General features: G+C 36.3%; 1 protein-coding gene and 1 long non-coding RNA gene across 4 annotated transcripts in view; one reads left to right on the top strand and one right to left on the bottom strand.

Moving 5' to 3' along the window:
* The window catches only part of LOC149804660 (E3 ubiquitin-protein ligase TRIM9-like), a 180,525-nt gene that overhangs the window by 111,895 nt on the left and 54,959 nt on the right, over positions 1-13,671 (bottom strand). For all 3 annotated transcript variants that reach the window (XM_089942913.1, XM_089942912.1, XM_089942914.1), the window contains one exon: positions 12,540-12,773. In XM_089942913.1, coding sequence (XP_089799039.1) covers positions 12,540-12,773 — 234 coding nt within the window. The remainder of the gene's footprint in view (positions 1-12,539; positions 12,774-13,671) is intronic.
* LOC149804661 (uncharacterized) overlaps positions 1-13,671 on the top strand; it is a 76,898-nt gene that overhangs the window by 57,590 nt on the left and 5,637 nt on the right. The window lies entirely within an intron of this gene.

Consider the following 13,671-nt stretch of genomic DNA (forward strand, 5'->3'; position numbering starts at 1 on the left):
GCCATTTGTCTATTTTCTTATCATTCAGGAAATTCAAGCACATAAGCCTTATTAGTTCATTTATTTGATACTGTAAATGTTTCACTAATTCATTTGACCTTGACCAGAAAAGGTCATATTGACAGATCAAAAGTATGAAGAAAATCCATCAAAGGATTTAGGAAATACAAGCAATTAAATAAATGTTCACAAAAACCTTAACATACATTTTTTAATGACTGTGACCTTGATTCCAAGGTCATAGTGGCAAGCAAGTATTTCATAACATAAATTATCTTAGCTTCATAATGCTACATATGATGAGCATCTAACATGGGTTTTAGGACTAACAGCAAATGAAACAAGAGTCCCTCCAAGGGACTGATGATCTACTGGCTGAAATGAATTCCCAGGAATTCAAGATAAAACCATATCTTCCTTTTAAATGCCAAGGGTGGGAACCATCTTTGATATTCTTTAGCAACAAGATTTTCAAATTATTTTCAATGGTGGCCATATCGGATGTCAGCTTGGCAACATTCCCATTTAGGGCTAACAAGGCATCATAAGAAGTCTTCTTGTGGAAACCCCATACTGATATCACTTTCCATTGGTAGGAGTAACAATAACAAAAAATTTCAAGATGGATGCCATGGTGGCACATACACACATTAGAACCTTCATTCAGAATAACTCTGGAGTTTCTGGATTAGTGTCAAACTGATTGTACAATTTAGGATAATATTCTAAGAATTCATACAGTGTTAAGTTAATTTCAATTCTTTCACTTTTTTGATTTTAGATTTTATTTAAATAAATGTATTTTTTGGAAAATTTAATGCTTGTTGGGTTTAAACCAAGTCTTTTTTTTAATGTTTAAGCCTCTAGACATAAGACTTTTATTGAAAGCCCCATACTGATATGAACATTCATTTAAGAAAAGTGGCTACAACAAACCTTTCAAAATGTTCACTGTGGTGGCCATATTGGACATCAGATTGGCATCAATTTAATCTAAGACCAACCAGACATCATCAAATAATCTTCTGGTGAAAACCCCATGTCAATATGACTTTCCATTCAAGAGGAGTATAGATAAGATTTCATGATGGCCACTGTGGCAGCTATATTTAACATCAGTTTGATCCCATATCATTAAGGATCAACTAGACGTCACAAGACATTTTGTTTGGTGAAAACTCCACTCCATTCAGCACAAGTAGTGATAAGTTAATTTTTAATATGGCCACTATAGCAGCCATGTTGAATGCTCAAGGGGCAACATTTTAATTTTGAAACAACTAAATCATGGGATGAATGCACGTGTAAAGTTTCATGCCAATCCTTGAAGATTAGGAGTAGTGATAATAAATGTGCTGAGCAACTGGAAAGGCAAAATAACTGACAACAGACCATTCGATAAGCTCATCTGCTCTATGACCAGTGGAGCTAAAAAGTAACCAAAACCTATAGAAAATATTCCCAATGATGATGATGCCACCTCCTGTACAAAAGGGGTTATATGTGTTGCTTCATACTAACATGGGCTCAACAAAAAATATTGATCAAAATATGAGTTGTGGGGAAGGGGAATAGAAATAGATGCATTTGATCAACTGAATTAATCCCTCAACTAATAACCTGAACTAACACTAATCCATCAGGTAGTAACCTTAACTAATAATGGTATAGATTTGATCTATGTGACAAAATTAATGACCCCCATTACATCCTTCCACAGTGATCAAATTCCCAAGTGATGTTTAGAAGGCAAATTATTCTGCTACCACCTTCACTGATCTGAAGAACTGACTAAACAATCTCTCCATCAGTAAAGCCAAGAAGTCTGGACTTGTTTAAAAGCTCCCTAGCAATGGATAATTATCACACCAAAGTAAAATGTTAATTGTTCTAATGCTAGCTTGTATTCATTAAAGTCCCATGTAGGGTTAGGGGAGGAGATTATTAATGCTAGTTGCTTCAGTCTACAAGACACTCTAGGGCCATACAAATTGTGTTCTTGATGGGCCACTATACTTTTTTATATACAAGTAAACACTGATACGGAAGATAAAAAAGGGACCCCTAAATATGTCCTGTATGAGGATGTACTTTTTATATGATAGTGTCTATTGACTTCAATACTTGTCAAGCCAAACTGCAAACAACAAAGATCCTGATCTGCCGAAGCATAATGTGCCTGTAGATCAGAGTCTATGCTGTTTTGTTCTACTGATTACTCCTGACAAACTGAAGAGACCCAGATCTGCTGGTGCATTATACCATGGCAGATCTGGGTCTGTGCAGTCTGCAGTTGGGCTTGACTTATAGGCCAATATATATGAGTTTCTGCCAGAGGCTAGTATGGAAAGGATTGAAATAATAATCATCACCCTCTGACATGAAGCTAATGTTTGTATGTCACATCAATCTGTACCAATCAATAACACTAGATATCTTAAATAAGAAACCTCTGTGCAGTTATTGGATTAAGCTTTTCGTGAAAGGCACTTATTATCCATACTATGTGATCCACAAAATCAAATAACAAAGAAACCGTCACAAAAGGGGGTAGGGTGAGGTGGGAGGGTATTGCATGAAATTATCATTGCTTTTTGCAGCTCTTTTTCAAAATTACACAGCAGATGTCATTTCATGATACTGCTCATAGTATCATTTGGTTGATGAATTAAGTTTTGCTGGCTGAAGCAAAATATTCCACATATAAGATATTCCACACATGTACTGCTGGGATTTTAAGGCCAGTGGTTTTAAAACAATATCTTTTCCTACATTAAACTTACCTGAAAAGAAAATGTTTAAGTTTTAACAATTCACACAAGTGCTTCTGATAGAGCAAGTTGATATGTATGGAGGATAGGTAAAGAATGTGAGTAAACCACCAACTGTGAACAGATGACCACTGACCCATGCAAGTTTCTGAGATATCTAACTTGAGTGGTTCAACTACTGCACTATGGTTGGCTCCCCATGCTCTTCCTAGATCTCATAAACTGTACGTGTATCTCATTGGGGGGCATTAGCACAATAAAGGGTTGCTCTTCAACATCATTATAGTGCATCCCTAGACAATGTGGCACCAAAGACTCTGCTTCATTTAGTAGAATGGCTCATTAGCTAGATTCTCTGTGAACAATACTGACAACATCCTTTAAGGAAGCAACCAAAAATTCATTCATTCCCACTGTTCTGTTTGTTCACCTGGAAGATGCACATTTATCAATTTGGCCAACATATGAAAACAATGCATTCAGAGGTACCATTAGTAAGACTGGAAGGTACGAGAAAATTTTATATCTGATGTTTTTCCAATGAATTACTGAAAAGATAAGTGGCTATTGGCTAAAAAATTTGAATACAAGTAAGACTTAAACAGACCCTACCGCAAAAAACTATCATCTCTAACTTCATTGGTATATACTAATGTTAATGTTTGGTAATATGATGGTGCTTGCAGTGACTTTACCAATTAAATTTGGCCCTTTATGTTTTCTCAAATACTGATGTTCAAAGTTATTACATCATTCAGTTAAAACACAATCAGTTGTCCAAATCTAAGGCATGTGCAAGCTAATCTGGACTTACCAACAGTCATGGCTGAGATGTGACTGGTCCAGTGTATCCCTTAGGGGTGCAAGACTGAGATTAAAAAATCTCCTTGGTGTAAAAACTGGGGGTCAGACTGTTCAAAACAAACTTTGGTATCAAAACTGGGGGTCAAATTAAAAATTTGGGGGTCTCTGAAGCGCAGAGGGTAAAGGGAAACACTGTGGTCAGTTCTTAGGGTAATTGGCATGTAGGAGGGGTGGTAAGGTCAATTTAAGTATAACATCCTGTAATATCTGCCATTAGGTATAGGCAAAATACTATAATTTTCTAACTTACTTAAAATTTGCATCCTTTTAATGAAAAACAAACTATTTACACAAAAAGGGGGAAAAATAACAATAATTTTTGATGGCCACTAGTGTAATATATTTTCAAGACTACACTCACACCTACAGCAAGCAAGATTTAATATGTTGGAGGCTGAATTAATGACAAAGAAACTGAATTTATGTGAACAAACAACCTGAAATTTAATTAATGATTTATTATTTTGAAACAGAAAATAATTAAAAAAACATGAGCATTTATTATAATAAATGCTGGGAAAAAACTGAACCTGAATTCAAATGAGAGCAAGTTCTGGAACAGGAAATCCCATCAGACAGCTCATTTCAGTTAAGCCAGCTATTCAAACATCTAAGGAAAACATGATAGTACAGTTCAGAAACAAAGTTGTGGTTATAAAACTGTCAAAGCAGGTAACATTTTCTCCTTTTTATCACTATTTTGTTCTATTATTTTCCTTTGTACCTCTAAACTGTTGTGCAACCAGATTTGGCGGGTGGGGGACACAGTTTGCCCTGCCCTTGGGATCCTGTGTGCAACGCTGCATCGATTAGGAGAACACGTTGTTCAGATAAAATTAAAAAAGCTCAAAGTTTAACATTTATATCCAATTACTAAAGAGCATTAAATCTTAAAATTCATTGAGACCAACCTAAATTTGAAATTTTTAGATTGTTTTGATATAAAAGAAAAGTCCTTATGGTCAATCTCAGCAATTTCTTCAAGTTCAGTGATTGATGTTTGAATTATCAATGTACTGACAACACAACCCCCTCCTGCAGCAACTTTCCCAATTATTTGACCTCTGAATTATCCTGATGAGTTATGATAATGAATAATAGCTTTCAGGTGTAGAAGTATCCCTTTCCTTAGAATAATATGGGGAAGTTTTAAGTTCACAAGAAATACCATCTCTACTCATTTGTAGGTCTAGTCGAACTGCAAACAACAAAGATCCTGTTCTGCCATAGCATAATGCACCTGCAGATCAGGGTCTATGATGTTTGTTCTTCTGATTACTCTTAATAAACTGCACAAACCCAGATCTGCTCGTGCATTATGACAGATCTGGGTCTGTGCAGTTTGCAGTTGGACCCATCTTATAAGAGAGTATGTATGGTATGTCTCATTCAGTGTGATGTACACATTAGATATATCATCAGGGCTATCAACAGATGCACACAGTCAATCAAAAATGTTTTTATAAATTCCAAACTCTGACACTTTTGTCTGGTAAAGCAATTCTGTGTGCATATTGTGAAACTGTCAGATTCAAATTTCCCACCCAATTAAAATAAGACAACAAAGGGCACAAATATATTTGAGATAGACTGTCAAATATTACTGTAGACTGGGATACAATTGTTTGATTCCCTGCCAATTATATCAACGGGACATGATTCAAATTAACAATAATACCAAAAGAAGTGACACCTGAAATGTTTTTAAGACTTCTTTAAGTGATCCCATTGTCCTAACAATTCCCTTTATTTATATTGACGGATAAATTTTCAAGAAACACAACTAGTGAAATTAAAGAAACCACTAACAAATTTTGCACTGCTTTCTTTTCTTCACTGTTGGCAGATAGCACAAAGCTATGTAAACATTGCATGTCAAGTGGGAATAGCAAGAAAAACAACCCATAGGGTCCAGGCAGACATACTAATGACATGTTTGAAGCAAACATATGGTCTGCTGGGACAAGAATGCCTTGCCATTGCAAATTCAGAACATTGTCGCCTTTTCTGTCAAAAATAAACACCCAATTGATAAGAGGGCAAATTCACTTTTTTGATGGAACACTAAAATAAACAGTCTGAGAGTGACTGTAACTACCACAACAGGAACAATTTGTGTCTTTTGGCATTAGCTGCCTGCAAATACAACTAAGTTTGAAAGTAAGGCCTTTAATTGTTTTCAAAGAAAATACACCCTATCTAAAACAGATCATAAAGATTTTCCATTACAAGCCACAAAATGTAATGTTTCAAAAGGCCCAGGTGGGCCTCATATTGCTAATCTGTCTTGCATGACTTAGCTGACCATTTTACTAACCAGGCTTTTGTAGTACTATTAGTACAGACCTTATGTAAACTCCAAACCTTCACATTATGTCTGTTTTACCTATTTTACTAGTGTCTAAAAAAGACATTATCTCCAAAAATAAAGACACAAATCTTAGGTGTATTTCAAGCTCCCAATTAAACACATCCATGATCTTGAAGATACAAACCTATCTACCATGTTTTATCGAAACTGTTCAATATAACCTCTTGAGAAGCCAATCAGATATAGGATCTCCTCATTGTGTGTGGATTTAACTTGTACAGTCTATGATGTGGGTCATTTTATCAGTGAAACAAAAATAAACTGCATAATGAATGCAAATATGATGACTGCATTTTGACAAATATGGAGAGTGCAAATGCAAAATGCAGAATGGAGAACAGAGAAATACAAACAAAACAGAATGAAATGCTAATCATGAATGGGATCTAAAAATCAATTTTTTTCAGGCTGCCATTACATTTCAAGGTCAAAAAAAGCGTTCTTGGATATGATTGATTCCTTACAATGTTTCACTCCTTAATCCATGTTATTGTACTTACTGAAGCAGACATAACACTCATTAATGTGATAACATCATCACTAGTGACTGTGTCTGTATCATTCAAACAACTAAATTTTCACATTTATTGCACTTGTAATAATAATTGTCTAAGTTCAATGCTGTCTTTTGTTATTTAATTAGCCCATACTTTTTAAACAAGATGCTCTACTGAACAAAAGGAATTTCCAATACAAACCATTATTTCTTTGAAGCATCTTCTTTAAAAAGTATGGTATCTCCCATATTCTTCAGTGATAGCAAGATTTTCAAATTAGAACCTTTTGTGGACATACTGTATATTAGATTGGCACCATTTTCATTTGGACCAGATAGCCATCATTAGACGTCTTTAAGTGAAAATTCTTGGCAACTAGATTTTCAAGACTGCCATTGTGGCTATCGTATTGGATGTATGACTGGTACCATTTTTTTATTAAGGACCTACATGATATCATTATATATCTATTTGTGAAAACCCCATGTTGATATTGGCCATCCATTGTGGAGGAGTATAGAGACATTTCACTATATCTTTACAATGGCCATCATGGGCCATCATACTGAGGGTCACTTTGCATCATTTTTATTTAGGACCAACTAGACAACAAAAGAATTCTGATAGAAACCTTATGACCTCAAAATGACCTTCCATCATAGAGGAATAGCAAGAGCGAGATTTCTAAGTAAGGCCACTAAGATGACCATATTGAACATCATATAAGCACCATTTTAACTAAGGACCAACAATGCATCATAAGAAGTCTTCTTGTGAAAACCTTATGCTGATATGAATTTTCATTTTCGAGGAGTAACAATAACAGGATTTTAAAGATGGCTGCCATGGTAGCCATACTGGATACTGGATTTGTGCCTATTTAAGACCAACTAGACATCATAAGAAGTCTTTTGGTGTAAGCACAATATCAATATCACCAGCCAACCAGGAGAAAGGGTGATAACAAGATTTTCAAGATGGCCATTTTGGTAGCAATGCTGAAATGGAGGTCATATTGGCATCATTTTCATATAGAACCAACAAGACATCATCAGAAGTTTTTCAGTGAAAACCCCATGTTGATATCAATGATCATTTAGGACAAGTAATAGCAACAAAATTGTCCTTTCTGGGCTGCACCATATTCATTTAGAATCAACCAGACATAATACAAAGTCTTTCAATAAAAAAAAACCCTTGTTGATACAAACATCCATTCATGTGGAGTAGGAATAACAAGATTTTTGAGACTGATACTATGGTAGTCATTCTGGATGTCAGATTTTCATTTAGGATCAACGAGACAACAGAAGCAATCTTCCGATATCAAAATGACTTTCTGTTCTTGAGGTGTAATGACAAAAAGATTCTGAAGATAGCTGCTGAGCCGGCCATATTTGACATCTGATTGATGGACCAACTAAACTTCATATGAAGTCTTTTAGTGAAAACCCCATTTTAGAGTGTCCATACTGGATGTCAGATTGGAACCATTATTATTCAGGACCAAACTAGACATCATAAGCAGCCTTTTGGAGAAAACCCGTGACAAAATGACTTTCTATTCTGGAGTAGTGATAACAAGATTTTCAAGATGGCTGTTGTGGCCGCCACATTGGACATCAGATTAGCACCATTTTTGTTTAGGACCACCTACACATCAAAAGACTTTTGGTAAAAGACCCATTTTGATTGACCATCCATTCAAGAGAAGAAGCAATAACAAGATTTAGAAGACGGCAACTGAGGTGACTATATTGGCTGTCCAAGCAACACCATTTTATTTTGATTTGGTTGTTTTGTGGTTTTGTGTTTAATGCCATATAACCAGTAAACAGAATGCAAACCAAATGCAAACAAAATGAAGATTGAATGCATTTCCAATACAAATGAAGTGCAAATTAAACACACAAAAATGCAAGAATTTTTTTTTTATAGAAAAATCAGCTTTAACAATCTGACTGGAAAATTGACCTTGCACATATGAAATCAGAACTTGCCCCAAACATAGCATTTCAACACATGTAAAATAATAAGATAAAATAAAATATGGGAAATTGTAAGGAAATTGCATTACATTTATTTTAACTTCTGTTTCCTTTTATCTTTGTTGGCACAATAAAACCATGTGCTGAAAATTAAAGTAATCAAAAAATACAAACGGAAATAATATATGAGCCTGATTTAGAATGCAGTTAAATTTTCGAGTTAGGCTGCCCTGGGCAATCTGTCATTTTATCAAATTTGTAAATCATGCTCTGCATTAGAGCTTTAAATTTCTTTGCCTTGGTAAGACAGCAGGCACATATCAACCACATCAACAATAATAAAAGCAGCACTGTGTGTAATGATTTACTTACATTTCCAAACCTAAGGATTTTTGAACACTTATTTTATTTCCTTAGTCAACAGTTATCATCTAGTCACCTTGAAATCAGCAACATGCATCAAAATATTTGACAAGCTGGCATTTGAGCTTGAAAACTTTTTTTCCCATTTAATTATTTGCCAAGCATTAAGAATGTATCAACCTCCTGTACTTCGAATGAAATCCTCCTGGGGGTTAATAATTATAGATGAGTGCTTTTAATTCCAAACACAGCTGTCAAAGAAACCTCACAAGTTTTATTTTTTTTACAATTAACACACAATCACCTTAAAATCAATAACACAGTCAAAGCAATCTTTCACTAAGCTGACTGTTTAGAGCCAGCAAGCTCATAAACTCACCTGAGGCTATGTTTGGACCTGAAGGTTGGCGTTTCCCAATTACACACGAATAGTATGAATTAAAATGTAACTGATAAGGTAAAATATAAATATAACAAAATTAAAAAATATAAATACCTATTCCTTATTTGTAAAAACTTGCTTTAAATGGTCAATATTCACATTACTATGCCTGTGTGAAAAAGTGTGAAACTAACCATAATGGCTACAAGACAGGAATGACCTAAGACAGCAGAAAGACACTGGCCAGTTAACTAAAAGATGAATGCAGATGAATGTGGTATATATTACTACTAAATAAAGGTGTTGAAATATATCCTATCATGACATTGCAGGATATAAAACTTGCAGAACACTCTCACTCTAAATTTTGAGGACTTGCTCACAGGCAATCACTTGGAAACTTAACCTTCCCTGAGCCAAATTTGAGTTTGCCCTGGGAGTTGGGCTAGTGGATTTGTAAATCACTAACCTGTCTGAAAAATGATGTTTGTTTATTTAGCAAAATCCAAACCAAATTTGGTCTGCAAAGAAGTACAAGCTCAGCCAATCAGATAAAAGATTACCTCACATATGTGCCACATTATGCCATGCAGCAGATATGGCTGAACACTACACAGTTAATCTACTGTCATTTTATGCCATGACCAATGTGGCTCTACACTGTACAGTTGGCAGTCACATTATACCATGGCCAATATGGCTCTACACTGTACAGTTGGCTGTCACATTATACCATGGCCAATATGGCTCTACACTGTACAGTTGGCTGTCACATTATACCATGGCCAATGTGGCTCTACACTGTACAGTTGGCTGTCACATTATACCATGGCCAATATGGCTCTACACTGTACAGTTGGCTGTCACATTATACCATGGCCAATATGGCTCTACACTGTACAGTTGGCAGTCACATTATACCATGGCCAATATGGCTATACACTGTACAGTTGGCAGTCACATTATACCATGGCCAATATGGCTATACACTGTACAGCTGGCAGTCACATTATACCATGGCCAATATGGCTCTACACTGTACAGTTGGCAGTCACATTATACCATGGCCAATATGGCTATACACTGTACAGTTGGCAGTCACATTATACCATGGCCAATATGGCTATACACTGTACAGTTGGCAGTCACATTATACCATGGCCAATATGGCTCTACACTGCACAGTTGGCTGTCACATTATTGTGAAGGGGCAAATTTCTGTTGATCTACGAAAAGCACATTAGTTTGGGCCAGAGAACAATTAATTAGATTTATGCGGACAAGCACTTGTTAAATCGCTAAACTGCAGTGATTCCTAATGTCTGGTCATAGTGGTAGAGATTTTTAAATTAAGCATTCATTTACCTAACCACGAGACAGACTATTTGGGACATGGCAAACTTCAATTTCATAGTGGAACTGTCGAAATTGAAAATTTCCAGAATCCGTTTGTCGACCTGGAAGGTCAAGTTGACCCCAATTTTGGTTCCTAGAGGAAAAGACAGTAAATATATTTCATCCTGACTGGTTATGCTAAATAGGGGCATGTTTCCAACACAAAATTTCCTAGCTGTAAATATTCCCCCCATCGAAAAATCTAATTAGTCTAAGTTTTGCTGCAAGAGCACAGGTACAGGGGACTCCGAGAGTGAATTTGGAAGAAATTCTCTTGTAAAACATTTGTCCAAGGAACCAGATGTCTGGAAGGTTGACAGCCACAATTTTGGAGGTATAAACGAACAACGCTCGAAAGCACAAAAGGTATTTGTGTCAAATTCATGAGATTCGTTGATACCAATATAATATTTTGCTTGAATCATTTGATAATATGTGCATGAATTTAGTTGTTTAAATTCATAGATCAATTCTCTTGCTATAACCACTGTTTATGTAATTGATTAAATTTTTATTTTCTATGTACGGGGGGCTCAGGTCATTCTGTTCTATATATCTGTTCAGATCTCTATTTGTTTTACCTATAAGTTTACTCGTCTGGGAAATAACACCGAGGGCAATCATCTCCTAGACAACGAGAAGTGAATAAAGCGGACACCTTGAAAGAAGGTACAATCTGCCATTCGACCCTCACCCTTTACAAACAGAGGAGGCATTTACAATTATACTATGGCCAATAAGGACCTACAATGTACAGTCTGTTGTGAGATTATATTAGAGCTGGTAAGGCTCTACACTGTACTTACATCCCTTTCACATTAAAACACTGTAGTTACATCTCTGTCACATTATACAGTCAGATATGCTTCTTCACTGTACACCATCTGCTGTCACATTATACAATACCCAATAGGGCTCTAAGCTGTATGCAATTTACTATCACATTATACTATGGCAGATAAACAGTTTCTGTCACATTATACTATGGCAGACAGATAAACAGTTTGCTGTCACATTATAATATGGCAGACAGATAAACAGTTTGCTGTCACATTATACTATGGCAGACAGATAAACAGTTTGCTGTTGCATTATACTATGGCAGACAGATAAACAGTTTGCTGTCGCATTATACTATGGCAGACAGATAAACAGTTTGCTGTCGCATTATACTATGGCAGACAGATAAACAGTTTGCTGTCGCATTATACTATGGCACATTACAAATTATGGCAGACAGATAAAGTTTGCTGTCACATTATACTATGGCAGATAGATAAACAGTTTGCTGTCACATTATACTATGGCAGATAGATAAACAGTTTGCTGTCACATTATAATATGGCAGACAGCAGATACACAGTTTGCTGTCACATTATAATATAGAACGGTTTGCTGTCACATTATAATATAGCAGAAAAGGCTATATACTGTACACTGTCTGCTGTCATATTCTGCCATCATAGACATGACTTTACCCTGTATACAGCTAAGTACAGATAGTGACTTCTAAAAAACACAATCCACAAACTATTGGTGGCTTTACAACCACCTTCCCAACTCTCCAATTCTGCTTCTGCATCCAGTCTTCTCAAATATCACAGACCTTTCGGAAGGCAAGAGTTATAAGCAGGTAAATTGTCTTCCAAGGACAATAACATGTAAGTGCTGGGAACATGGATTGTTTATGAGATCACGCTCATCACCATAGGTGCAATCCTGAATTTGATCCTTGACTCTTACACTTGCAAGGGTAAGATGTCCTACTCACATGTATGGTACATGTAGTTCCTCCAAGTGGTCTGATTTCCTTATAAGACAATCACCACACAGATCTGTGCAAATATTGGAGACACATGCTTGAAAACTTGTTGCACAATCAAACAAGTCATAATTCTGTAAACCTACCTGTAGAAAAGATGTCAGATCACTTTCCTTGAGGACTTCTATACAGAAGTGGAGCAGGCCTGTGGTTTGTTGAAGATGACTTGTACAGTGGACAACCTGGTCCTTCAGCACCCTAATCTTCATCTCCTTCTCCTGACTCACAAATTCCAGCAGCTCTTGCTTCCTCTGCTTTATAGCTTCAATAAGGGCATCACACTGTGCAACCACCTGGGCCTCAAATTCTAAACAATTGCCCTGCAAAATTTTAAACACACCAGGTAGAGTATACAAATGTTAATATGCATGTGCATTGGTTTAAAGTATGCACTATAATGATGTCATATAGTCAGACATACTAACACATTTTTATTTTATACACTATCACCTGTCCAAAAACTCTTCCATTACAAACCATATGTACTTGTTTATAGGTTGGATCCAACTGCAGACTGAAAATACCTGGATCTGCCACTGTATCAAGCACTGACAGATCTGGGTCTGTGCAGCTTGTTAGGAGTAATCAGTAGAACAAACAACATATACCCTGGTCTGCAATCACATTATGCTATGGCAGATCACGATCTTTGTTGTTTGTAGTTTGATGACTTATAAGCGAGTATATATGGTATCTGACTACCTGACCCAACTGGAATTAACTGTCCACTGAATTAAGGCAGATTAAGGATGAGCACTTGCGAAATGTTGGATTATTTGCTTGTCATATTTTGACACGCTGTAAATAAGGGTCCAAGCTATTCATGTGATGTGATGTGATTTGGATTTTTAACGTAGCTAAACAATTTATCAGTCATATCGCTACAATGTCTGCAGTGTGACAGCTTATAGTGATGTCTAGCACTGGGGCATCATGTCACAGACATGTAGCATGATGTCCCACCCAGTCACATTATCCTGACACCAGGCTGACCAGTCCTAACACTAACCTCTTAATGCTGAGCGCCAAGCAAGGCAGCTGTTAGTACCATTTTTGTAAGTCTTTGGTATGACTCGGCCGGGGATCGAACCCACAACCTCCCGCATCTGAGGCAGACGCTCTAACCACTAGGCCACCGGAGCGGTACCACGCTATTCAAAATCACTTTGAAAATTTATATATATATGTTAGTGTGCATATTAATCTTCACTGAAAATC

This window comes from Sinohyriopsis cumingii, chromosome 2 (genome assembly GCF_028554795.1).
Source record: "Sinohyriopsis cumingii isolate HCF-2022 chromosome 2, ASM2855479v2, whole genome shotgun sequence".
Taxonomy (NCBI): domain Eukaryota; kingdom Metazoa; phylum Mollusca; class Bivalvia; order Unionida; family Unionidae; genus Sinohyriopsis; species Sinohyriopsis cumingii.